General features: G+C 43.9%; 1 protein-coding gene across 3 annotated transcripts; it reads right to left on the bottom strand.

The window, feature by feature from the left end:
• Positions 1 to 897: 897 nt before the first annotated feature.
• On the bottom strand, positions 898 to 27,561 carry slc6a6b (solute carrier family 6 member 6b). 3 transcript variants are annotated; one of them, XM_012822631.3, is made up of 14 exons: positions 27,353 to 27,561; positions 18,335 to 18,564; positions 17,698 to 17,832; positions 15,550 to 15,784; positions 14,859 to 14,991; positions 13,369 to 13,503; positions 12,875 to 12,978; positions 12,618 to 12,742; positions 10,826 to 10,938; positions 7,426 to 7,563; positions 6,275 to 6,377; positions 5,306 to 5,406; positions 3,929 to 4,099; positions 898 to 3,496 (listed from the first exon to the last, which is right to left on the bottom strand). In XM_012822631.3, exons 2-14 carry the CDS (start codon positions 18,561 to 18,563, stop codon positions 3,341 to 3,343), a joined length of 1,878 nt encoding a protein of 625 aa, XP_012678085.2. In that variant the 5' UTR covers position 18,564; positions 27,353 to 27,561; the 3' UTR covers positions 898 to 3,340. The 3 variants fall into 3 exon arrangements, with proteins under 3 accessions (XP_012678085.2, XP_031424098.1, XP_012678084.2); XM_031568238.2 differs by lacking the exon at positions 27,353 to 27,561 and adding an exon at positions 24,948 to 25,182; XM_012822630.3 differs by lacking the exon at positions 27,353 to 27,561 and adding an exon at positions 21,755 to 21,861.

Below are 27,561 nucleotides of genomic sequence, written 5' to 3'. Positions count from 1 at the left end.
TCACAAGTCACCTTTGAAAATGTGAGAGCCTCAATCATGACAGAAGTGTTGGACTATTTCATCGTTTAAAACAATAGCTTGATTTAAAGGCTTGACAGACAGCTCATAGTCTAGCCAAAGGGTCAGATATGTTTGATTAAGTGAGTGGCTGTGGCTGTCATATGCCTGTGGACAGCTGGAATGACAGGGAAGATTGATGACTGACATTTCACACGCTCAAGGAGTCCCATTTTAATTTTGCCACCGGCATCTGACCAACTCGGTGCCCCGGTGCCCAAGGACAACCTCCTCTTGCTTCCGTCACCCAAGGTCTGCCAGGCCACCAGTCCCTGACGCGATGCCCCCCTTTCTCTTTGTCTAGATTTACGAGCGCTGCTATCTAGCACATTCAACAGGATTTATGTTCATGTTGCTAGCTCAAACACAAGTGAATGGAATTGCATCTGATTTATGTCAAATCCCACAATGCATCTGCCATCTTGGGGGCGTCACTGCGTTTTACTCAATCTTGTCTCTATGGTTTTTTTTTGTACCTTTCCCTAAGCGTTACCGGTGTCCTGGCTTGGCACGTGAAGCACGTAATAGGTGTGTTTAAATAGCCTGGCATTGGGGTGAGGACAGCATTAGGGGACAGCCTGTAGTGACTGATTCTTCATAGGTATTATGTTAGAGCCGTTAGACGTCTGGGACAGACGAGAGTGATGGGGAAGCCATGGGGCTTTGGGACAGTGGGAGCAGACTGGTAATTTTCCATAGGTAGGTAGGTAGGTAGGTATGTAAGCAGTGGACAAATCCACCTCTTTCGGATGGTGAGGTACTGTACTGCACAAGTATGTTGCGGTTTCTATGGGTTGGAAAAGCTAGTAATGTTCTTATCGCTGACAAAAAGCAAAAGGCTTTTTCAAAAGAATAATGTTTATTATGAAATAAAAAAAAAGGTTTTAGGTACTGTAAAACCTGTTCTAATACATTTCAATTTTTTGTCTCACAGGTTCATTTAAAAAATAAAAAATAAATGAAACATTTTCTTTTTCCCCAAAATTTTTGATTAAAATCTCGCTTCATAGACTTCAAAAACATTTACTGTGTACTATACTTTTTCCTCACGAAAAAGACAGATAGGTAAGATCCCTGAAGGGGAGAGGCCTCGAGGGGGGGTGGACAGGAAGTGAGGGCTCCAACAGCTGGCCATGCCATCCCTACAAGCCTCTCCTGCAAGCTCTCGAACTGGATCATTTCAAGTCTTCATCTCAATCAAATGAACAGACTTCACAGAAAAACAAAAGCACCTCAAGGGTACCACCCCACTAGCTGTTTTCTTCTTAGGTCGTCTAAAGTAGCTAGTAGCTGAGAGTCACGCTGCCATTTTGGCTGATGTCTTTACCAGCAGGCAGCAGCAGACTCTGGCCAAGATTGACACTGAAGTGAGCTGCCTTAAGGGCTGTAGTGCCCTTTTTTTGTGAGGCCAATTCAGTCTATCCCCCCACCCAAAAAAAGAGAATTCAATCAGTTGAGAATACGATTTTGTTGGTTTCAGAAGTTTTCATTTCAGGTTTAAATAAACAGAAAAGCTGTCTTGGTCATATACAGTTTTCAGTGTTACTGTGGCAAAGCATTTTTATGGTAGCTTTCGTTGGCCCCTAAATTAATTTCTTCCAAGTTCTGCTCAGTATATATTCTGATAAAGTACCACCTTTTGAGAAAAACAAAAATATGCTTATTTCCCTACAAAATATTGCACATTAGAAATTGCTGCAAGCTTTGTTGATTAATTATTGTATGTAAAACCCCTCCCTCTGAGAGATATTGGTAATTGTTAACAGAGTGGTCAAACACATTTTACATTTTCAATACAAAAGGCAAATGTGATTTTAAACAAAATAGAATAAACATAAAATATATCTGAATACCATAAAAAAGAGACTACCTCCCAATGTAATAATAAAGACTGCTACTTTGACAGACACAATGAGTTTCACATTGCAGCATTCCCGTGTAGGAATGTGCCCCGTGTCTACATGTGGTGTTCTTTCGACCATCTATGTATTGATGATCGATTCTTATTTTTAAAAAAGAAAAAAAAGAGAGAACGTGCTGATATGATGTACTATGTTCAAGAGTGGACTGAAATGGAAAATAGCAGAGATATGGTGGTCTGAGGGAGTGTGAATAGAGAGGTCTGGGTTTGTGTGTGTGTGTGTGTGTGTGTGTGTGTGTGTGTGTGTGTGTGTTTTTAACCATGGACAAGTGATTTTGATTAAGGCTCTTATTGACATGTTGGGATTATGGGCAGTGAGGCTGCTCTGCCTGAGCGATGTGTTTCTCTCCACGTGGGACGGGAGGACAGGGCAGAGCAGAGTAATGTGCTGCTAGTTAGAGTTAGTGTGATGGAATCGTCTGATCTTGCGTTGTGGGAATCGCGAGGTGTAAACACTACGAGGGGAGGAGAAAGTATAGGGCTTTGGTGTGTAGGTGGCAATCACCCGTGCACAGTGGAGTGGGGTAGGCTGGGGGGGGGGGGGGTTCGCAGTAGTGTCCTTGCTTGGCTGCCGTCCGTCATCACTGTGAGATTAGTGCACACACACAGATAGGACATCGGGGCAGCCTGGCAGACTCTGATAGTGTTGCCTGGCCTCGAGCTGGATGAAGTTAACACCAGCTCTTGGGTACAACAAACATCATGGATAGCAACACGTAAAACTAACTTTACCATACACGGACAACTCCACAACATAAAGATATAGTATGTAACTGTGTGGAGGGAGATAATAGTATGTTTTACAGCTACACCAACATTACTCTTAAACACAACATATGCTTAGTTGAATTCTAATACCCAAAATATATTTATATACGGTCCTTTAGTATGTTTGCTTATTAATCTGTCCACCCTCAAAGAAAACCAGACTACGTATAACCCATTATTTACAGAAAGGAAGAAAAAACAGAAAAAAAAACAGAAACATTTACCACTCTATTTCCAAGGTACTTTTGGTGACTGAGGCCAAGCCTTTAGCTGATTACAGTCACAATACTAATAGCAATGATAATTATTATTATAATCATAGAAATATAATAATAACATTATGATAAAAATATTAAAAACATGGACAGAAAAAAAAACTACATATAACTTCCTCCATAGAAAAAAAGAGACTCCTAGTGCAGATACGTAGCAATGTAAACCTGGTCCTACGACTATTTCAGAGTTAGCAAATATATATACCGTTATATATATATATATATTTATATATTTTTTTAATATATATATATATATATATAACATGGAAAGTGGGTCATATTTTTTTTTTTTTTTTTCAAATCCTCTCACAGAGAGCGCTCACATCATGGTTTCTACAATGGTATGGGTGGGCATCATTAAGCCATTGTTCCCATTAGGGTCCAGAGGGTGGGCCAGCTCAGGGGCCTTGGTGCGGTATTTAGCCGGGCAGGAACTTGCACCTCCTCTCACCGGGGCTGCCACCGCCTTTATCCGCTGTGTGGGAGAGAGAGAAAGAGAGAGGGAGAAGAGGGAGGGAGGGCGGGAAACAGAGATTGTGTTATCTAATTTTAACTTGTTTTCTTCACTTTGTGCAACTATATTTCATGTGTTCCATTGTTGGGCTGTATCGAGCCACACTTATGAATCACTTTGGGTAAAAGTGTTTATCAAATGACTATATGTAAATATAAATACGAATGGTGAGGACGTTGCCACAGGTCATTTGCATGGAATATGGCAAAAGATATTTCCATTCCCTCAAAGGTAGATATTTGTGAATGCAAATAAGGACAAGACGCACATATGCATTGCAGCTGGGTGTGATAAGCATTTTATATCAGTTTATGCCAGCAAGAAACCTAAAACCTCCATCTGCAAGTATGTGTGTGTGTGTGTGTGTGTGTATGTGTGTGTGTTTATAATTACCTCGATCAGGGGTCCGTCTGACTGAAGTATCTTGATCACGACCACCATGGGGATGCAGATCATGGAAGTGAGAGCCAAAGTCCAGCCAACACCAATGGACCAGTCCGGATACTCGTAGACCTTGTTGTATGTCAAAGGCTTGTACTTGACCAAGGAGAAGATAAAGCAGCCCTGGTAAAGAGAGAAAGAGAGCGAGAGAGGGTGTGGGATTAAATTAATACGTGACTCATCGGCAACACAGAACAGCACATGAAGGAATGTGGGAAGTTATTAAGTGTCTAGTTCTTCATTTCCACCGCAAACACAAATCCTCTGTTACATTGACAGATTAGTGCAGCTTATCTAAACGGACCAGGCAAACATGGAACAAGGACAAAAAAAAAAAGCCTCCACAAAGTTACTAAGTTAAAGTGATTTATGATTTGACAGACAAATAGTGAGTGAAGAGCTGTTTTTTTCTTTCCCTTTAAAATAAGGGAACAAAAGGGGATTAGTCTGGGAAGTTCAGCTGCAAAGGTTACAAAATAGCTATACAGATTAAACCGTTTTTTAAGGAATCAGTGTGCCGTTTTCTGAATAACTCAAGAGGAACTAAAGAGGAACTCTCTGAGATTCAACAGGGAAGCTGCTGAAAGAACAGAGAGATGATTCACAAGCACCTTTAGGCACATTTCTTGTGCAACCGCCCAACCCCCCATGACCCAACCTCCCATGACCCACCCTCCCATGACCCACCCTCCCATGACCCACCCCCTCTCATGGCTGCACAATGAGCAGAATATATACGTAATCCCGCAGCTATGCTCAGATCTGGCCACAGCAGGCAGATGGTCCATCCATCTGGAGCGCAACGAGCAAAGTGTTGGATTTTCTCTGCAAATCCGGCATGGAAGAGGACAGTTGCGTAGCATTTTTTGGCACACAATCTGGGGGGATGGGAGCTAAACAGAAGGCATCCAGGGCCTAAGGGACAATGGCAATGTGTAGAGATGATCTGTACACCTTTTACCTTAACTTGTCTGTGAGTGAAATACATCGACAAATTAAATCATAGGGATTTACCTAAGCTGCGGAAGACTAGATGTGTCAAGCCGTAATAGTCCCCCCCCCCCCCCCCCCCCCCATCAATTCATTGATATCATTCATCATCAGTGCTTGCGGTGATCCTGGGATGACAAATCTGGCCGCACTAAACTTTAAATCACTCGGGTAGACAGATTTGGTCTGATTTTGGTCCCACTTCAGATTCATGTGATGAAGAAGGTACAAAGGTCTTTTGAATGCGACTTTGCAAGTAACTACCTGTGTATGTCTCCCAGGACAGGCATTATGGGGATGCTGTGGACATTTTGGGACATTTTTATTTCAGACACTTACCACACAGAGGGTAGGGGTGATGATAGTCCAGCTCCACTTCATCCAGGGATTTGGTCGATAGCCAATCATGTCCTCAATCGCATCATAGAAATTATCAGCGCCTAGCAAAGCAAGGGAGGGATGCATGTTATCGCATTACGTAAGTACACCGACAGCAATTTGATATAAACCCAAATGATGTTACATGGAAATGTAAAAAAATGTATTGGTTAAATTGTATTGGGCTTATTTGTTGTACATATGTTCTTATGTAACAGCCGCTACCAAGCAATGATTTGGAACTGCGTAATAATAAAGCCCTAAAATATATTATAAGGTCACATGACTCTAGGTTTCATACTCCACCACTTAATCACTAGTTTTATAAGACTGGTGACCAAAAATGGTTAATGAGAAGCTGAATATTATCTAAAGATCCTAGGCACTTCACCTAAGTCTGTCTCTTCATTACAGTTTTGAAAGAGTATATTCAGTCATTCTATGATGAACATAATATGGCCTTAACCTATTCTATCTCTGTGGCTACCCTCACACTGTCTTCTGCGCGTCATGGAAATTTAGATGATAAGGGCATGCAGGTACATGTTGATCCTGTTTGGATTTTTCAGGAATGAGGGTTTTTTGAAACCCAGCACCTGGCATGGTAGTTTTGCCATTATGTAAAGTGGAGTTTATAAGTAAGCCTCAACCCAAGTTTTAAAAACACAAACGAGCTGGTAGACATGGCTGTTATACTTTCAGTTTAATAGGTGGCTACCAAAAGGGGGCTTTGTGGATTTGACATACACAAATGTGAAGGTCTTTTAATCTATTTGAGGCTGTAAGTTACTGTGGTGACTGCAGTCATTACGAAGCTGCTTAAGTTCCACTTGTTATGACACCAGGTTCAAACTCAGGTTAGGAAAGAAAAGCTGCTTAGATAGAACTATACACACTGATGTATTATTTTGTGATATATAAAGCACTTACCATAAACCCAGGCTACAGCAATACATTCAAAGAATGCAACCCACAAAAGGCACACACCACTGGCTGCATAGTAGTCAAACAGTTGAAACACGTACATGCCACCCTATAGAAGAGAGACAGAAAGAGAGAGAGAGAGAGAGGTAGTGAGAGAGAGAGAAAGACAAAGAGGGAGGGAGATTCAGTGTTGTTAAAATTCCACACATGGGCACAGTCTTTATGAGAGGGACAGTGAGTGTCTGTGACAAACCACATCTATCTGAGTGTGTGTGGGGGTAGCTGAGCCAGAGGGCGAGGCTGACTGAACAGTTCCTGCATTTATCCTCAAGATGTTCTACCACAGTGAGATTGAGGGAGAGAGCGAGTGGGAGAAAGACAGAGGGAGAGACAGAGAAAGAAAGAAAGAGAGAGACAGAGAGGGAGAACGCAGTGGGGGCAACTGGAGAAGTGACGTCACGGAAAAAAAGAAGGGGGTTTAGAAAAAGATAGATGGACAGGGGCTCTCCCTGTGAGGCAGAACCACAGTGGCCGAAGGGCACACCAAGGCGACACAGAGGGCATGGGACGTCCATTGGAGACCAGGGCACAGGGCAAAGGACAGCCAGCAGATGGGGAACATCTTAAGAAAATAGGCCCACCAATCTCCTGAAACATCACTTGCTCAGCTCCTTAGAAACATCGAGCTAGACCTTTTCCCTGCCTGGGTCTCTGTCTCTGTCTCTGTCTCTGTCTCTGTCTCTCTTTCACTGATCTCAGATCAGTTAGACAGCAGGGCCATAAAAGCTGCTGAGGAGCTGCAAATGGGGCAAAGTGAGAGGAGAAGGAGGAGGAGGAGAGAGGTAAGAGGCCAGTGACCGACAAGAGAGAAGCAAGAAGCACTCAGGGTGCCTGGCACCAATATCTGGGCTATTCTGGACTTTGGCTGTTGACTGATGCCCTGGACGCCTTTCAGAGGGCAAAGGAATAGCCCGACTCAATATAGCGGCTCGTGCGTCCGGGCCAGCATCAAAAAATAGCACTCAAAATGGAGGGGTGGGGTGTGTGTGAGTGTGTGTGTGTGTGTGTGTGTGTGTGTGTGTGTGTGTGTGTGCTGAGACATTCAAAACATGAGTGGTGTTTACAGTCGTAAAGTGTGTTGTTGCTTGCATACTTACTCTGGTAACCATGGTTAGGCCCAGAAGATAGCTCAGGAAACACACTATAGCTATGAAGATTTCCCGCCGGTAACCCTTCCTTAGGAAGGATGGATAGAGATCAACAAGAGAAGTGATCTGTCCTTCCACCTCGACAAACTGCAGGAAGAAAAGAAACAGGCTGGCTAAACGTTTGCAGTATCCCAAGCTCAACACAATGGTGGTTTTCTGATCACTAATAATATAACATATTAAACTATGTTATATAATGTGATAAAGTAATATAAATACAAGTAATATGAAAACATAAATAACTCATATAAATATATATTCACTAATATACTGATGTAAATACAGTCATATTCATTCCTTCTTTGATCCAGTTCTTTCTGTGACTATGCAGTTTGGAAGCACACTTCCTTGAATATCTCCTTAATCTGCTGGTAAGGGGTAGCCAACCACTTAATCACCACATGAATCCAGGCACAAATCTACATAATATTTCCTTATAAATTCCCGACAAATTGCAGGTTTCCGTTTCACTGGTATTATATAAAATCTCCCGGTAGCGTAGCCAGACATTTTAATTTGGGTGTGCCTGTGGGATAGAATGTGTGCCAAAGCAAAAAATGATCTGTAGATCAACCATAACAGTTTAATTTACTTACGTTTTACTTTCACTTATTTTAAGATCTCATTAAAACATTATTCAGAGTATTTGACAGCTATTCGTTTTGTTTGGTTGTATCGATAACAGGCTACTGGTTGTGTCTATTGTTGCTTAGCAACACGTGATAGTTTCAAGAAATTATGTGGTAGAGGCTAGCTGCAACATTATTTCTTAATTTAATGCTACGATGATTTCTTCATCGTTATGGCATGACTATTGTATAAAACCAATGTCAAACCTGTCATATGTCACATCAGATTTTCTAATAGCAAGGGTAACCACACAACCAGACAGCTGTTGTTCCCCTTTCTCGAATTGTATCTCTAGCTAGCTGACTTTCCTTGATCCGACACTGATCACCAATTGAATAGCATAAAGGCAGGACATGCACCAATGCCACCTCATGCTCATTACAAGTGATGGGAAGTCTCTCTGTCCATTAGTCAATAGTTTTCTTATTAATTTCAATAGTGTAAGAAATAATAAGAAACAATATTACATTTTTATTTATTTAGCAATACAGTTTTTTATGATTATGCTGGGTACAGGGGCACTCTAGGGACTCTGGGGGCCCAAATCAAAGGTCTGAGCATGGGCCCCCTAACCACCACCATCTACACATCTACAAAGGGAATATGTTTATTTTTTAAAGTACAGAATAAATACGAAAATATATAATTATATATTATATAATGCATGTGGACAACTTATCCAGACTAATTTAAGAAGATATTTTGGAAAACAAGTCACAGTCATCTTCATATTGGGATAAACTGATCTTATATTCTTTAGTAGACTTATCTGTGCAGACATGTAGGCCTACTTATTGAGATGCATTAACAAACTTAAGCCACTTTCCTTCATAGAGAAGGGCATATTTGTGTTTGGTCTGCTAGCGTTGAAGACCTATTTTATTTCTATTAATAAACGTTAATGCTAACTCCTGACAAAACAGCTTAATAGCACACACTCATTATTAAGTTACTGGCTAGCTAGTTGTTGTTAGAATTGACAACCCATTTATCTGCAGGGACAAATTATATCGTTGCTATACCTATTTTACTCAACGTAACAGATTCTCACTAACCACTATTTCGTTTTTTCCTTCTACCCTTCATATTGCCTGCACGTTTGTTTCAAATAGTAGGGCCTGACATATAGTTGCGTTTCACTGTGTTGTTCTAGCCTCCTAGCATGCTAATGTTATGGGGACCCTGTAGTTCTGGACATGTCATTGTAGTCTCCTGCACAAAAACATAGATTATCATTGCTCTGGGTTACGGTAATAAGCTGTTCTCTGGGACCCCTTTCCATCTCGGGCCTGTTGCCAAGCTCCTGGCTGGGTGTGCCAGCTTTAGATTTAGGTGGCACAAGCAGGCTACAACAGTGGCTACGCTAGTGATAGCTCCCAAGAAATTCGGACAAAAATTATTTACACTCTTCCCTGATAAGGCCTACAGTCCGCAACCTTTATACAGTCCGTGTGAACCACTTTCATTTGATAAATTACACACTGATGAATTCCAACAGGGATTCTGTGGTACTAGCAAAGCAGCAGTAGCCCTGAAATGAAAGTGTTGTAAGGACACTGGCTTAGCACAGTGTATAATTTCACTGTGGTTGAGAAATTGGAGACACCCTCTGACGCCAGCTTGAAAGATATCCAAAACAAAGTTTTTTTTTTTAGTGCTACACTCATTTATTTTCTGCACCAGCCATTGGTGTGGGAGGGGGGGGGGGGGGTCACTAAACAAATGATCACACATTGCTCCACTGAGTCAACACATTTTTGTTGACTAACAGTGTTTAATGAAGCCAGGCTATCGTGACTGAAACCACATAACTATGGCAACGTGATGTGTTTGGTCTACACTTGCCCAAAACAGGCTAATGCCACATGACAGTCTTAACTTGTTTTTTAGCATTATATCTTAAAATTCATTGTATGACTCAAATCTGAATTCTCTATGTGTCTATTATATTTCGCTATTTGTCATTTAACATAATTAATTGCTTAACTGCTAAATGAAAGTATCATTTTTTTGTTTGTTTTTACTACAAAATAATTCCAACGTGTTTACTTGTCATGGAGAGACTAAACAGTCTCTAAATGCAGCAAAGGATCTGGACTAGGTTGGTTGTGTAATGGTAGCAGACATTCTTTCCCCGGCAGTAAAAGGCCAAATTGGCATTCCTCCGCTGTACCCTTGCACCTCTGGACACATACCACCACATTTAGACCGATGGCCCTTTCTCCAAGGGTCTTTTCTCAGAGGAAAAAAACAGGCCGGTGACACTTCGCTGAAACGTCTTTCAGAGCAGCGACAGAACATGTTTGATGATGGTGTGTTTCCCCTGGTAACCTGACCCTTGACTTTGACACTGCTGGCACTGTGTGGGGTTCTGCCACTTGAGCTACAGCTACGCCCTGACCGTGCTGTTTGTATTATACAGAGTGTAAACAAATGACCCTCAAGGGCATTCTGCTGGCCTTCCTGACAACTACACTGGGTTTAATCCTCAGATGCCATTTATTAATAGTATATATAGCATGAATACCACATGTACTGACCTTCTCATTTTAGTGTTGATTGATACTAGATGTTGTTTGATGTGGTGAACATGCATGTAGTCTACTTCTCATTTTGGTGAGGTTGGCCACTCTGAATGTGTGTCCTATGCATGTATGTCCATTACTAATTTTACATCCATATATTTGATGTGCTTTGACGTAGTTTGGCAGCAACTGACCTGACTGTCAAGCCCCAAAAGCAGAAGCATGATGAAAAAAAGGACGGCCCAGAAGGTGGGCAGGGGCATCATAGACACAGCTTTTGGATAAGCGATGAAAGCCAAGCCAGGACCTACAGGGGTAGAGGAGAGGGGGAGAGAATGTGGTTAAAAAAGAACAGTTCAGACGACACATATTCACCTTGGTCAGTGCTAGGGTTAGGGTCAGGGAACAACTCTGAGCATGAGGTCAAGAGCATGACAAATTGAGGGCCAAGTATGTGCTGTCTATAGCGGATGTGCTGGTAAGATCTGCATACTAATAATGTGTTGTGAGATTTTTTCATTCATTTTTTTTTTCTCTTTGCTCGTTTATATTTAGCTTGCACCATAATACAAATATGATGTCAGAATGATATGACTAGAGCTGTGTGCTGCATTACAGTATCAGGGAACAAGAGGCAACATACTAATCGCCTCTTCTTGCCAACATTGCAACTTCTTGCAAGCGTGGCATGGAAGAACCTGTTTGATAAAAGTTTAAGACACAAAACAGAGAAACAGCAAATGGACAGCACTTAGCGTTACAGGAGAATTTAACATAGCGTGACAACATAGCATGTTGAGGCTAGAAATAGTCTCTTTCAGGATCAAGATAGGAACCAAACATAACTCGGCCTCCAAACCAAGAGCCAGTACCACCCCCTCCAAACTAGAAACAAATACTCATTGCTTACCTTTATACACTTAAGTTTGATAATGCTATCAACACAGCCATGTACTGTGCAAAAAGGGGGCTTAGGAGGCTTGTGCCTCAGCAAACAACAATACAAAAATGTCAAGCAAGCCAAAGAGCACCAACTGAAGTACAACTGATTTCTGTGCAGCGGTATTTAACTCTGCACTACGCTCTCTTCATCAAGACAACAAGACGAAAACAGTAAAAAAGGGAGCCAGTGAATCTGGAACTCAGACAGAGCTGTGAGCCTTAGAGAGCAACTAAAGCCCTTCTTTTAGCGAATCACACGAGTCTCCGGTGGAGGCCCGACCAAAGCCAGACAGAAAACAAATGATAAAATAGAGCTTAAAATATATAGAGAGAGAGCATGCTGAATGATCGAGTGAAGGAGAGACATCTTGAGACCTTTCCAATTAGTGTGTAACAGATCCAATAGAGTTCTCCATGGACGGATGCCAGATGTTACTGCTAGCTATTGTGATTACAACATGGACCCAAAGATAATCATGAGCGCAGTCGCAGGTTCAGCAGAGAACTTCAATGATGAGCGGTTTCTTAATTTTTGTTCTATTTCTTGGCACAAGATGCTCCAGTTTTTTTAAAACTTATTTAGCTTCACTCTACTGGTGGAAACGTTGATTTAAGCAGCCCTCATTCGTCCCAGAGTGTCAGAGGAAAACTACATCCCGGCACATCGCTAACTGTTAGCTCTTCAGGTCAGGGCGAGATCCAGTCACCAGTGCTCTTTTTTGCAGCGTTTCCAAGCACGTTCTCTGGACAGAGTTCCACAGATTGGCCTTGTGAATCCAGAAATAATTCCACTTGCCCTTCCTCCCTTAGATAGTACCCAAATTCACTTCACCCTAACTCTGCACATTTCATTGAGCTTCCACGTTCCACATTTGAAAGTCGAATTCTAAATTCTGCACTGTTTTTCATTCGTTTCGTTTTGCAACGTAAGAATTGTTTTGCTGTTCCAATTTCAATTTGTCATCTATTTCACCAAAATCTACTTTTTTTGTTGTTTGTTTGAAGTAACAGCGCCCACCATCACTGCTACTTTAACCCTCGTACCTGACTCTGCCACATCGGCAATGTCCACCCCTTGCTCTTGTGCCATGAAGCCCAGGACGGAAAATATTGCGAAGCCAGACACAAAACTGGTTCCCGTGTTCAGGCCTCCCAGCAGCAAACAGTCCCTAAGTCACACATATGTCATGGAGGTTGTTAATTTACACACATGGAACCTAGGTTCCCAGTTTTTCTTTTTTTTTTTACCCATCTTTCTTGGACTACATGCCCCTCAGAGGCCCCCTGGACCCAATGCTCACCTGTAGCAGTTGTATTTGTACTTGTTGTAGCTTCCCAGCGATGTCATTGCCCCCAGGCAAATGGCATACGAGAAGAAAATCTGTGTGCCTGCATCAATCCAAACCTATTAGGGATAAAAAAAAAAAAAAGTACAAACCAAGGGGTGAGTAAGTAGCATTGTTTCTATACAAAACTAGACAGCAAATTCTTGCCCTCAGCAACAACTTCAGATGTACTTTCATAACTTGGTCATTTGTTTTTCATGTTAGCATGTGGCCCTGTTGGACTGCTAGACGATGATTTGAGATTAAACTATCACCACACAGCTCCATTTTGGAGCATGACACTTGGACCTGATTGATGGGCCAAGGCTGAGGTGTCTGTATGAAATGATACAGGGGGGGAAGTAAAGGATGGGGGCCAGGGGGTCGCTGTGACACTGAGTGTGGGCTCGGAGGGTAATCAGATACAGGGCAGTGGGTGTGTCTGTGGGGGTGGGGGAAGTAATCCTTACCTCTGGGTCCTCCAAACGGGTCAAGTTGGGGTACAGATAGAACGCGATGCCCTTGGATGCCCCTGGTAGAGTGACACCACGGACCAGGAGAACAATGAGCATGAAGAACGGGAAGGTGGCAGTAATGTACACCACCTGAGGGGGAGAGAGAGAGAGGGAGAGAGAGAGAGAGAGAGAGAGAGAGAGAGAGAAAGAGAAAGAGAGAGATAAAACAGGAGAAAGAGAGATATCAAAGGAGAGAGAGAGTGAGACATCATACATGGGTAAAGCCATGGCTGTTTTTCATTGAATCTGAATGTAGTGGCTCATGCCACATACCGCAGCTTGAAACCTTCCTCGGCAGACTTTGGCTGGCTGACAGTCTGTTAGTGTCTGTTTACGCTGTAAAGCCATGTGACCAATAGGATACAGTGGACTGGCTTGACTCCTAAAGTCTTAACCCTCAAGAACCACAATAACAGGGTTGGGGCAGGAGCAGTAATTTAGTGAAACACCGTTCATTATCGTGTCTGGCCGCAAATAACCGTCGAGCTTCGTTTTATTTGCTCTCCAGCCGCAGCTACAAATCATAGCGAGAGGCCTCCCGTCACTGAGTCCCGTCGCGTTACATAATTCGACACGAGTTAAAATCTGGGCCACATAAAACCGCCTCAAAGCCTGAATGAAGAGTGAGCAAGGAGACACCCTACACTCATTAGGCACTACTCCTCTGTTCGGTCCCGTGCTCTTAACTCATGCAGCTGTGACAGTCGTCTGGCTAAAGCCCCCCAGATGACTCACCACACTAGTGTCTAAGAAAGCTGCCAAACAATCAATAACTAGGGCTGTAAGCAACAAAATGATACCTATGGCTGCCACACTTCAACGCTGCAAGCAAAGGGACATCTGTCTGAGGGCAGCGGGGTATTTAGGTGTGTGTCGTGTCTGATGATGACGTGACAGATTGAGCTGATTGAGGTGTGACTGTGGTGGCTGTTTCCTGAACTGGAACAAAAGTTTGTGTCTTCACAGAGCAGACCATTTAGGTGTTGTAAAGGCTCATTAAAGTTGCCTAGAGATGGACAAGCTTCTTTTAATTGATCCACTGTCTCAAAATCCTCTAATGCTTTATGTGTCTGCTGAGATATTTTGCTGAGTCAGTCACAATTGAGAAATGGTTGAACTTGTGGACAGAAATTAAATCTGCAGTAGACCATGCCCACAGGCTTTCCTCATAAACTTTACCCCTAATGAGACAAGAGTAACATGACACCTATTGAGCCAAATTCCTCCAATATTGTTCCCTCACCAGACTAGTGGAGTCTCATGTACCAATAACTTACCAAACGTTGGCAACCTACTGTCCAATAACATAACAAATCCATTTTAAAGGACTAGACTATGAAGTGTTTGGGTAAACTTTGGTCGCCAAGGGTTGAGTTGTCTACTCATTAGAACAAAGCTTTGCTTTGGGGTGTGACTTTACAAAACATCAATCTGGCAAGACTCACCTTCCCGGTAGACTTCACACCCTTCCAGATGCAGAAGAAGCAGATGACCCAGACAGCCAGGAGACACAAGGCCAGGTCCCACTTAATTTCCCCAATATCCTCGATACCCCCAGAGATGTTTAGGACATTACGCCTGTAATTAGAACACACACACACACACACACACACACACACACACACAACATTGTTAAAGCTAATGAAGCAAACAGATATGTCTTTTTTCAGAAGGGGGTTGCACTATGTGCAGTTTTTCCCTCTCTATCTCCCTCTCTTTTTCTCCCTGTCGAGAGAGAGAAAAAAAGAGAGAGAGAGAGAGAGAGAGAGAAGTGCACCCTGAGTTTATCTAACGTCAGAGTCACACTTGAGTAGATGCTTGAGAGGACACAAACGAATACAAACACTTCGACATGATTGAGCAGAGAAGGAGGTAGACAGGAAGAGGGAAAGAGAGGGAGAGGGGGGGAGGAAGGTCTAGCATGTCTGTTTACAGTCCAGTTCCTGCTCTGGCCGGAGCTAGCCAGAGTGTCTCTTCTATGGCTGGTCTGCCACTACCCTGTCTGAACAGCCAGGTAAACATGGCCCAGCAAATGTGCCACTCATCCGAACTTTGCCAGTGAACCAAGCAATGAAGGGAAGAATGGCAAGCATGCATTGAAGGGGAGGGAAGGAGAACAAAAGGACTGCCACTCACTCCCAAAACTCGGTGACGGGGGAGGTGAAGTTGGTATAGTTGGCGGCCAGCCAGAGAGTCTTGTTCTTGCGTAGGGTGTCCTCCACGCAGTTCGGTGTGTTCCAGGGCTGGTTGCACTTGGCCCAGGGCAGCTCTGGCTGGAAGCACTGGAACAGGTAGTATAAGCCCCAGGCCAGGATCACGATGTAGTAGATGTTGAGCAGTGAGACGATAACAATTGAAGCGTAGCCGATACCTGGGTAGAGAAAAAGGGGTTTTAAGCATTTCGTTCTTAACTTCTGATTTGAACTTTGAAACAGATTGATCAGCTGGTCCATATATCCTGCCTGCATATTTCTATGGTATGATGCAGAGGCGGTGGACTCTGGAGTAGATCTGGCTCTGATCGGGCACAGGTTTGTAGATATTGCTAGATATTCTGTTAATTACTTCAGTCCGGTGCTATTTATGTAAAGCTGATGTTACCTAAGAGATATTGTTCAATAACTAATGCCAGTTATGACGCTGTTGAACTTAAGTTTAGGATCAGACGAGTCATGTCACGGTCACAAGAAAACACTGTGTAATGCAAGCTCAATCAACTTCAGCATCTTTCAATTCTTTCTATACTTTTGATTCATTCCAGTTTAAAGGGCTGCTTGAAGGATGTGTATGTATCTGTCTGCACTGGGCCAACACAGGGGTGGAAAGGTCTAATTAATCATGGCGTGTGGTGGCTAAAGGCTATGTATGTTTTTGGGTGCATTGGGCTGACACAGGGGTGGTAAGGTCTAATTAATCATGATGTGTGGTATCTGCCAGCTGCCTGTGTTTGTCTCCATCAGCGGAGGCTGATCTCTGCTGACAGGCAGCCGTTTCAGCCAGCCCGACAAACTAATTAACAGCTGCCCGCACTCCCGCTCGGGTCCCCGCTCCCACTTCCACTGCCTGGTTATTTCCACTCCACTCCACACCCCTGCCCTGCACAGACCCTCTGTACAAACAAACAGGTCCACAGGTCTGCCCCTGGTGCTCACCTGAATGAAAATGCAACTAGCTGCTAAGGAACCAACCGCCCAGTGAACTCAGGGTTTAACCGCTTGCTGACACCAGTCTTGAGAAAATGTCAGTTTATAATTGGGACAACCCTATGAGTGTGTCTCTCTCTCTCTCTCTCTCTCTCTGTGTGTGTGTCTCTCTCTCTGTGTGTCTGTGTCTGTGTCTGTGTGTGTGTGTGTGTGTGTGTGTGTGCATGTATGCGTGTCTGTGAGTGAATGTGTGTTTGAGTGTGTGTATGATTGAGAGAGTATGTGCATGTGTGTGTTTTGGGGTAGAGACAGGTCGGCCTTATGCTAGTCACTGACACACAGCTTATTTGCTATTCGTGTTTACATGCTGTCTCCTTCTAGGGTCAAACATGCTGGTCCTCAACCTTGTAACACTTTTGCGACTCAGTGGCCATAGTAATGGACCTCTGTAATGTACTGTAAGTGTGAGGTGTGTGTGTGTGTGTGAGTGGGTTTGTGTCACAATATCACCTGTGTTTTTAAATGTTCTCAAATTACCCTTGCTACATTAATCCAGCACATAGTTTGAGTAGCTTAAGTAGTCGATGTAAGGAAAGAGAGAGAGAAAGAGAGAGAGAGAGAGAAAGAGAGAAAGACGCTTGGATGTTTAGAAATGTGAATTATTTACGTAAAGAGAGAGAGGGAAGGAACAGACAGAGAGAGAGAGAGAGAGAGAGAGAGAGAGAGAGAGAGAGAGAGAGAGAGAAGGAAGGAACAGACAGTGTGGATGTTTAGGGCGGGGGAGTGTGCAGTGTGGATGTTCAGGGCGGGGGAGTGTGCAGTGTGGATGTTTAGGGCGGGGGAGTGTGCAGTGTGGATGTTCAGGGCGGGGGAGTGTGCAGTGTGGATGTTCAGGGCGGGGGAGTGTGCAGTGTGGATGTTCAGGGCGGGGGAGTGTGCAGTGTGGATGTTTAGGGCGGGGGAGTGTGCAGTGTGGATGTTCAGGGCGGGGGAGTGTGCAGTGTGGATGTTCAGGGCGGGGGAGTGTGCAGTGTGGATGTTTAGGGCGGGGGAGTGTGCAGTGTGGATGTTCAGGGCGGGGGAGTGTGCAGTGTGGATGTTTAGGGCGGGGGAGTGTGCAGTGTGGATGTTCAGTGCTCACCAGTGAAGATTGGGCAGAGCTTCTCCCAGCAGGTGATGCCACCCTGGGAGGTGTACTGGCCCAGGGCCACCTCCAGGAAGAAGACGGGCAGGCCTCCTCCGAACAGGAAGATGGTGTACGGGATGAGAAACGCACCTGTGGGGGAAAGGGAGGGGATGGCATGATGGGTAAGCTCCAAGTGAAACAGGATATTAAGCCCGAGCATGAGTGGCTGAGCTGAGAGCGTGGTTATTTCAAGCCAGTCGCATACATGCTGATTTCATGAAGATTCCTGGGAACAGTTGCAGCATTGCTAACTGAAGAGGTCAGATGGTGTAGCGCTTGAATGAAACAAGACACCCACATATTGCTGGCTCTAAACAGAATGAATCTGACACTGCTGTATTTACACTAATGCTGTAGTAACTGGAGTAACACACAACAAAACATTTTTTGGTTTCAACCTTGATGCAGTCCCTACAAACACAAACCTAGTGGTTAAATACAGATTATATAGACTGTCACGTTCAGGCAATGTAAAGCTAAGTGTATCCGGCTTTGTGCCTTTGTCTGGACAGGTAGTGTTATTATAAGGTCTTTGTTCGTCCTCCTGTCGACCATCTCAGTTTATTTTCCATAAACAAACAAACAGGCTCACCTCCACCGTTCTTATAGCAGAGGTAGGGGAAGCGCCAGACGTTGCCTAAACCGACGAATCCACCCGCGACAGACAAAAGAAAGTCGAGCTTGCTGGCCCACTTCTCCCGCTGAGGGTGGTTCCCCTCGGCCTCGTCCTCCGGCCGCGTGCCCGGGCTCTTCCCGGGGGAAGGCTTCAAAGTGTCCTTGTGGAAGTCTTTCAGACATTGGAGCTTCTCTTTTTGTGCCATGCTAAGAGGAAAGAGAGAGAGGGAGAAAGAGAATTTGACGTTTAAAACCCTTTATCTAGAAAAGCAATTTGAAAACCATTGTGAAACCATTGCAAACATTAGGGTTGAAAACAAGCCTCCCAAAGACATTAATGGTGTCCCCTCCCTCACACCCCATTTCTCCCTGAACCGAGAAGGAGAAGGAGAAGGAGAGAAAAATAAGGAGAGGGAGGGGGAAGGAGTCAGTGCCTGGATGGGGGCAAAATGGAGATCGGGACAATGAGAGGCCCAAGTCCATCTGTGTACATCAAAGGGACGGGAAAAAAGCCTCAGTAAAAGATTAAAGACATCCTTGATGTTTATATAGGCTTTACTCTCATGAATAATTTGTTTCTTTCATCAATAAGAGGAACACACACAACAAAAAAGAGAAAAGGCTTGTTTAGCAGCACGCGGGTGCGGTTTTAACACAGGAAGTCTCTCCAAAACTGTAACTGAATCAACTTATAGTAAACGCTGTACCAACAAAATCCAGTGAAGACTATTTGAAGACATCTTAAAAAAAAAAAAATGAAACAGACCCACCCCAAATTCAGTGACTTCACATGAACATGACCTATTAATGAGCGAGGTTATCATTAACATCGGCCATCTCGTGTGTTGCTGGCGCCCGCTGGGAATGGCTGCTTGTTTTTATTTCATTAATGTTTACGCTATCACGTCGCCATTCCAGGGCAGGCTTGTTATTACAGGCCGAAGGTGGTGTTTCGGAGGTGCGGCCAAAAACAGTGACGCCCGCTCCCTAGCAATGCCGTCGTCCACCAAAGACATGCCATGGCATCATAAACCCTAAACTGCTGCCCTCCGGGGTGGGGGTGAGGGAGCACGTTTAGCACAGTGGTCTGTTCCAAAGACCTATCACTCCCTTTATCTCTCTTTCTCTTTCTCTCTCTCTCTCTCTCTCTCTCTCTCTCTCTCTCTCTCTCTCTCTCTCTCTCTCTCTCTCTCTCTCTCTCTCTCTCTCTCTCTCTCTCTACGGAATATAAGGTTTGTGGCCCTAGGCGTGTGTTGCCCTTCGGTCTAGCGCCTTCTGAAGTGGCGTAGGGTGAAAGCACTTTATGGGCAATAGCTCAAAAAAACATTTTGCCAAACATTTGCAGATTGTTATGTCAAGCTAGCCTCCAGGAGGCACATTACGCTAGCTCATTATGATTCATTTGTGCCACCTAGTGAACAATGGCCAAAGCAAAAATCTAGCACTTCACTAGCCAATATCTTGTGATGTTAAGGTTCAAACTTCACGAAATTGGATCTCCTGCATCACTACCACATTCTTTGGACGCCCAACAATGACATTTCGTCCGTAGGAGGTGCTGCAACTGACACATTTCGATATATCTAGAACCGCTTAAGCGCAAATTTAGAAATTTGGTATGCTTCTACTTAGCTACATTTGCTCCAAGTTCCAGTTGGCTCGCTTGACAAAATGGCCACCAACGGCCAATCAGAATTCAGCAGCCAATACATGCCTCTGTGAATGGGCTCATTCACAAAGGCATATAGGAGCCATTGACTGTTTAGGGCAGTTTGCACATTCTGCTTGGACCACGACAATGCTTCAAAATAGACTACTGTATTCAAACATATTCTTGCCTTCAAGTAATAATCCCACATTATATATATATATATATACATATATATATATATATGCATATTTTTCGCAACTTTGTAAATAAATGCCAAGAATAGTTATACAAGGAAGCTCATACTGTTTGTACAGCATACATGTAAATTTCACAAAATGCTCAAATTTTTGAATATATCTCTTATATTCACTATACAAGTCTGAAACGTGCAGAACGTAATTCACAGCTACTGCTTCACAGCCTATCAGTGCACAGCTGCCACATCCAGAAAACTATAGTTCCACAAATGTTCATTCAGAATAAGACATACAACAAACATTTGAGTCTATTGTTGCCCGAGACATTATCAGTCAAAATAACACTTTTCTTGGAACGGAAAATATAATTTCACTTAATTCTTGCTCATTCTCTTACTTTCTGCGGTACGCCTATTACGCATTGCTATGCGGTACGTCTAGTTTCCTCTCCTTTTAGGGTTACTGGTGTTGGCAGTTGGTGGGGGGGACGTGTTGGACAAAACCCACAAACTCCGGTTGAGAACAGAGACCAGGAGGCCTCCGGACATCAAAGCCTTCCTCTCCTCTGTCCCCTTCCTCTGTTCCTCCATCCACAAGCCCCAGTCAGCTTCAGAGCACACTTAATACTCATACCATTAACATTTACGAGGCAGCCGAGTGGAATCACAGTGGCTCAAGGCCAGCCGCTCAATCCGATCTGGGAGAACACCGGATCCCAATACCCTTGGTATCTTTAGAAGACTCTGCAATTATGTTAGCTTGTTAACCACCGTCTTTTTTTTTCAAAACACCATTTTAAGTTTTAATGACATTGAGGGGAGGGAAGGGTATCTCGTTGTGAACATGGGGTTAAAGAGCAAAGTAGAAGATTGATGAAAGACATTTCAACCTTATTCCATGTGGCCACTGCTTAAAGGCTGGTTTGATCTTACAGTACAGGAAAGCACACTCACACTCACACAGTTTCATCCATCAGAAACCGCCGCAGTGGAAAAGTACAGAACCACATATTCAGGTCTTGTCCCCCTCTGTGCGGTTAAATCTGTACATTTCAGAGGCTTAGCAGCTTTCTATGTTCAAACACATTACGTAAGCTGGCGGAGTTTGTCTCTGGCCGCCCTCCCCACCCGAGCCATCAAGTGCCGAACAATAACGGAACTGTTCCGACTGCTTTCACTCACCACACGAAACAGAAACAATCATTTTTCTAATACTGCTTCACCAAAAATATCCAGAGAATTTCTGAGAGAGACACAGAGAAGGAAAGAACTTGGGGGGAAAATAACTTAAAATAGCACATATTTTACTGATTACTGCTGGCAATATGAAACACCGCTCAACAGGAGCACAGGAATTTAAACAGCGGAAGAATCCGCAGCTCTCAAGAATAACCATGGCACTGAATTATCATTGCTGTTTAAAAAAATAAACATCTCTTTTTCGCTCTCTCGTTTTCATTTTCACACTCTTTATTTCTCTTTCATTTTCCTCATAAACTCTCCCTCTGCCCCACTACTCTCATTCGGGTCTCATTCTTTCTCTCACTTACATTTCCTTCATAGCTGTGCTGTTCAGTGTGGTGCTTCTCTCTCAGCTGTCACCATGCCTCTGTGCAGAGAGCCCAGGTGTCACTCTCACTCAGCCTGACAGTGGGTGGCGGGCCGCTCTGCCCCGCCCCCCCCCCCCCCCTGGCCTAAGACAATTAAATGCAATCTGCAGATTGGGCACAGGCTCTGAGCTCTGAGCCGAGCCAGGGATGACACAGGTGACAGTGGGAGGCCACGCCAGCGGACAGGAAATTTCCACTGTTGCCGAGGCGAGGTCGCACGGCGAGGGATGAGGCGAGCCGTTGTGCGCCGCCGCAGACCGCGACGACGACGACTGAATCACTCGCCTCGCATGTATCACATGTGCGTGTATTCAACACGCACACTCTATCGCTTGTAACCCAAGACACTGACACATGCGCACGCACACACACACACACACACACACTTCCCAAAACAAGAGTGTGAGCCACAACACAGCAATGTGCATTGCTGTTTTTCCTCCTCAGCTGTGGCTGCTGATAGCCGCTGGACTATTTTAAATGTATTGTTGTCACCCTACATGTCGGCCCACTGTCATACTATGACACTTGCTCAGAGACTTTCACTTCACTGACTGCATTATTTCAACCAGCAGAGGTCTCCAAGTCAAGAAATATAAATACATATCTATGTGATGTATTACACTAAGGATTATTATCATTATTATCCCTCTGATTTCTAGTCACTCCTGTGCACTACATGGTTGACATCTGGAGCACATATTAAATATTGATGGTGGAAGGAGTCCAAGCACAAATGAAAAGAGATTGCACTGTAACTGGTGAGAGCTTAAAAGCCGTCTCCAAGCCAGCAGCCAGTCAGAGACAAGGTCTGCTGGATTTGCATAGGCCCAAATGTACCCCCGCCACAAAAAGCCCTTTGTGAGCAAGTCACCAGCATTTCCTTTAGCCTACTGCCTTTGGCAGAGAGTGCGAGGACTGATAAAGGAACAATGAGGTGTTGTGCTGGCATGAACGTTTTTGTTTTTTTTTTTGTCCATTTTTACCCCGGGACGAGAAATGGGGACAACTGATCATATAGCTTTAAGTGACCTCGTCCTGAAGGGAAAGAGTGTGTCAACATTTAATTTTGGCAGCAATTAGAGAAAAAAAAAGCACAGAAACTAATTCTCACAGTGTTATGTGACTGAAAATATCACTACGGCCTTGAAAGGGACTGCAGAAAGGTGTCTGAGCTCTGTCTGAAAGTGACAAAGGAACCCCCAATAGGAGATGTTAAGTCCTGTTGTAATCACTGAAAACTTTCTCCATTTCATAGGGGCCACAAGAAAATAGCGGTTTCCTTCCTAATGGACCCCAGGCTCTCCTGTCTCTTCCAGAGACTCCAAGCTACAGTAAGCCCACTGATTTTACTGATACTTAAGTCACAACAAATCGGCTTCGTCGCCTGAGGGCTGCTAGCTAACATGACCCATTGAAGACCATCATGGCACTAAATACACACTTTCTCTCTCTCTCGCTCTCTCTCACTCACACACTCGCATTCTCTCTCTCTCTCACTCACACACTCGCATTCTCTCTCCCCCCTTTCTCTCTCACTCACACACTCGCATTCTCTCTCTCTCTCTCTCTCTCTCTCTCTCTCTCTCGCTCTCTCTCGCTCTCTCTCGCTCTCTCTCAGTGTCCCCCACACACACTCTCCCGCTCTCTCACTCTCAGACAAATGCACATGTACACTTACTCCCTCTCTCACACACAAATGCAGGCTACACTCTATGTGGTCTTGGCCAACAAGAGACTTCAGGTCTGAGATACACGTGAGGGCACAGGCTCTTACATAATCACCCTATTTTAAGACCATGTACATTTCCTCAGGGTTTGCGTATTAAAAGGCCTTCCTCCTCTCCGTCCATGCATTCCACTGTATAGCCCGAGCCGTGCATTAGGGACTTTGTGGTTTGCAGTCCTACATGGGAATGTGAACCTTTGCCTTCATAACAAGACAAGAAGAATTCGTCTGGCCATTGCAAGGATTTGTGCAAATCACAAACATTTTACTTCTCTTTGCATGACAGCCAGAGGACAAACAGATTGTAGCGTGTGGTTGCCCTTACGCAAATGACAAACAAACCACTGGATCTCTGCTTTTAATAAATACTGACACTACAATGGATTGTCAAATCTCCTACAGAAAAACATGCAATGCCTTGAACCAGTTGTGTACCAAGTGGTAACAGTAGACTAGAAACTCAAGCATCACTAAGGTTTAGGTCTAAGCTCTGAGGTCTACGAGTGACTGCATATGAAATATACATATGTAATCATATTTTAAAACAACATCACCTTAAACCCTAAATGAAAAGTGGAACTACAGTGGTTAATAATATACCATGAAAGTTATCTCTGCTCGGAAGCTTTCTTGTAGCAGTCAAGGACGGCACAGGAGTTATAAAATATTGATAAAAGCAAAGATATGTGGGCTATGCTCTGATTTCTAACTAAGGCTCCTGTCTGTACCTATGTAGAGAAACCCAGATAACTCCTGAGTCTGGTATGCGTCTGGCCCTGATAAGGCACGGATTTGTCAGGTCTGATTTAGATCAAGATGACATCCGGTCCAGAGGTAGGTGCTGGCGGGGACATCAAACCACTGTGATGCTAGCTTCCAATTTGACTTTGGCCTTCAATGGCCCAATAAGATTACAGCAAGTGAGTTCCCACTGTTGTTTACCATCCCTGTCAGAAAGTCCTCACTGGACTGAATAGACCTTGTGCAAACAGAAACATGAGTCTGTTTTTTTGCCACATTTATGAAGGTTACTGCCTATCATAAACTGTTTCCGACGTACTCGTTTGGTCAGGTTTTTTAAAGCCAAAACACAAAGCCAAAACTAAGTTATTTAAGAAAGTCCAACATCAACTCATCAAGCAGCTCCGGCTGTGGTGAAGTCATAATGAACTCCAGTAAAGACATTAGGGTAACTGCTACACTATCGCGTTTTACTCGTATAACTCAAGTAACTCTCCTGTTGAGGGTTCAAAGCAATCGGTAAATCACCCAAACATACTTCCTCTACCAAGACACAAGTTACTCAGTATCACACACAAAAAAAAAAAGTCATCAAGTAGAACAGATAAAGGAAGCGAAACTTGATGCAAGAGCGCCAACACCATTCTGTTTTTCTCTCGTTACCTGTCGTTGTCTGCCTCTTTCATGGAAAAGGGGGAAGAGGGGAAAACTGTCTTTCCACAGAGGTCCAGCTTGTCCGTCTTCAGTGGATATTGCTAGGTTACTTGGTAGGAAATTCCACCACTACCATGCCAAAGCGACAGACCTAGGGCCCCAACTTCACAGTGGTATAAAAAGGGGAAGGGTGCCACCCAGAAGGCTTGGTGGTTGAGGAGGGGAGGAGTAGAGGAGGGGGATGCTGCTGGGAGTGGTGCTGGACAACTGATGCTCTCTGGCCATTTGTCTCCTCCACACAATAACGTGAGCATCTTTCAGGAAGACTTCCTCACAATAGAATGAAGGCTGGCTGTCTGTCTGTCTGCCTGCCTGCCTGCGGTGCTACGGTAATTGCCAGAGTGCCCTACAGTGACTGTCAAAGGCAGTCCACTGAAGCATAGTGATGTTACTGACCCATTTTGAAGGTATTTGCAATGTGTTATTGGTTATGATATTTAATAGTAATAAGTACAAGCCCCATATAAGATCTCAAAATGGACACAATTCTGTAAAGTCCAACATCTAAAATGTGGACATTTGAACCAACGTTGCTGGTCCTGTACCAGACTCTCAACATAAAATGGGACAAAAATGGCATTGTGGCCATTTGGAGGTCCACTCGTGTACTCAGACATGCTGCCACACTGAACCTGACAACGATTTGCTCCACCTGTACAACCCTGAGCACTGTGTATATAATGAGATAGTAAAGCCTACGCTACAGGAGCCCATTCAGCCAGGCTTGTCACCTCACACTATGGATGTCTGTGAAAGCTTTCCAGACCTTACAAGTCTTTAGTTCTCATCGCTTCCCATGTGGCCATGAAACATTTATTTGGCTGATGAACATATACACACAGTGGATGAACACATCACAGATCACAAGCTGTCCTAAAGCAAAAGCTGTTGCAAATTGTATCTGGCAAAGTGGTGGTGGTAGCGGTGGGGGTTGCTGTAGATGAGCAGTTCCTTTTCCTTTTAATCCAGACATTAGCAACCTAAGCATGCCCGTGTCCCCTTTTCAGACCACTTCTGTGTTCATCTCAACTTGTTTCTTGATTCCAGCGGTGACCTGATACTTAAATACAGCTCATTCCTATAAATTAGGATTAATCCGTTGTTTCTTCCCACGCCCATGTTTTTCTTACTAGCCAGAAATGAGATGTTGTCGATGCATAGAGGGGAAACGCACGTTACCCGACATTTGTATATGCATCAACACTTCCCTAAGCCACTTCCTCAATCGCACAAGAGACAAATTGAAACGTCGCAGATACGGCGAGGCTGTCACCATTTTGAATCACATAAGCCATTGTACCGCTATTTTCAACAGATAGATACCCTCTTTCTAAGATAATTCAACTGACGCGCCTTGCTTCTCAGTTTTTAACCTTGCTTCACAACAGCGTAATGCACATGTGTAAAATAATTTTGACAGCTGCCATCAACAGTGTCTCCCTTGCCAAGTCCTTCCACGGACTCTGCAGTTTACAAGGAGGAAACGTAAATTCAATGGGGAACAAAAATCGACTCCAACCAATCACACCACGCTTTATTAGATTACCTCCCATGTTCTGTAGTTATCAGCGGATTGTTGAAGTATTTTAAAAGGTAAAACTCAAAGAGAGGGCCAATGAAAATAGACTGTAAGATATGTACTTTAGAGAAATCCGTATGCCCACTGCTGAACTCACACGGACAGAAAAGTTTACTGAGAGCCAATGATGAAAAACAGTAGCGTAACTGCTTCCATTTTGAGAAAAGCGTTGCGCACCAAGTCCAGGTGCGTGGAATCGGGCTAACAATAGCGGGCGTTGTTTCCACCTATGCAATGGAGTGCTACATGTGAGGAGCATGAGGAGTCGGGCTGCGGACAGGGGAGCAAGTCCTAGGCACTTCATTTAAGTTTCTGTTTAGTTCTATACAGTTGTCCGTGTGTCAATACGAGAGAGACATATGAACATTTTACAAATTGCACAGCTTCCGCGAAGCATCGCATGTCACTGCCCACTGAAAGTGAAGATCGTCTCAGCATCCCTGTCCGTTAGTTCCCAGACTTGACAAATAGGCGGAAAACGCGTGTTGAAACACTATAATGTGTATGTTGTATGCATCAGCACTCGTGTTATACATATGATGTTTTTAGTAATCATGGAAAAATGGCATAAATTGATAATAACGTTTCCTGACGAAAAATCTCACTCGAATTCTCACCAGAGTTCAACACAGGTAATTTACAGAGCAGATAATTGCGTGTCAAAATTTTAAAATGTATTTTAAAATAAACAAAATACTTTTCAAAATGTACTCATAAACACACATTTCTCCTAGCAAATACATTTGAATTAAAAACTGGAACTGTGCCTCATTACCTTATTTGGTTTCCTTTTATTCCGTAGCAAGCAAGTTGTCCCTATTGTGCGGTGGCTCGGCGTTGAATAAGGGAATTACAGCAGTAAATTTAATTTATAATCTTTTCTTTCTGACCTTTGTCTCTTAGAATGAGTGAGCGCTAGACATCACCACGAGTGGAAAAACACCGGCCTGCCTCCCCGTGCAACAGGAGAGCGTCTCCTTAAAG

The sequence above is a fragment of the Clupea harengus genome, chromosome 5 (assembly GCF_900700415.2).
Source record: "Clupea harengus chromosome 5, Ch_v2.0.2, whole genome shotgun sequence".
Taxonomy (NCBI): Eukaryota; Metazoa; Chordata; class Actinopteri; order Clupeiformes; family Clupeidae; genus Clupea; species Clupea harengus.
This window is presented reverse-complemented; position numbering and strand designations above follow the sequence as displayed.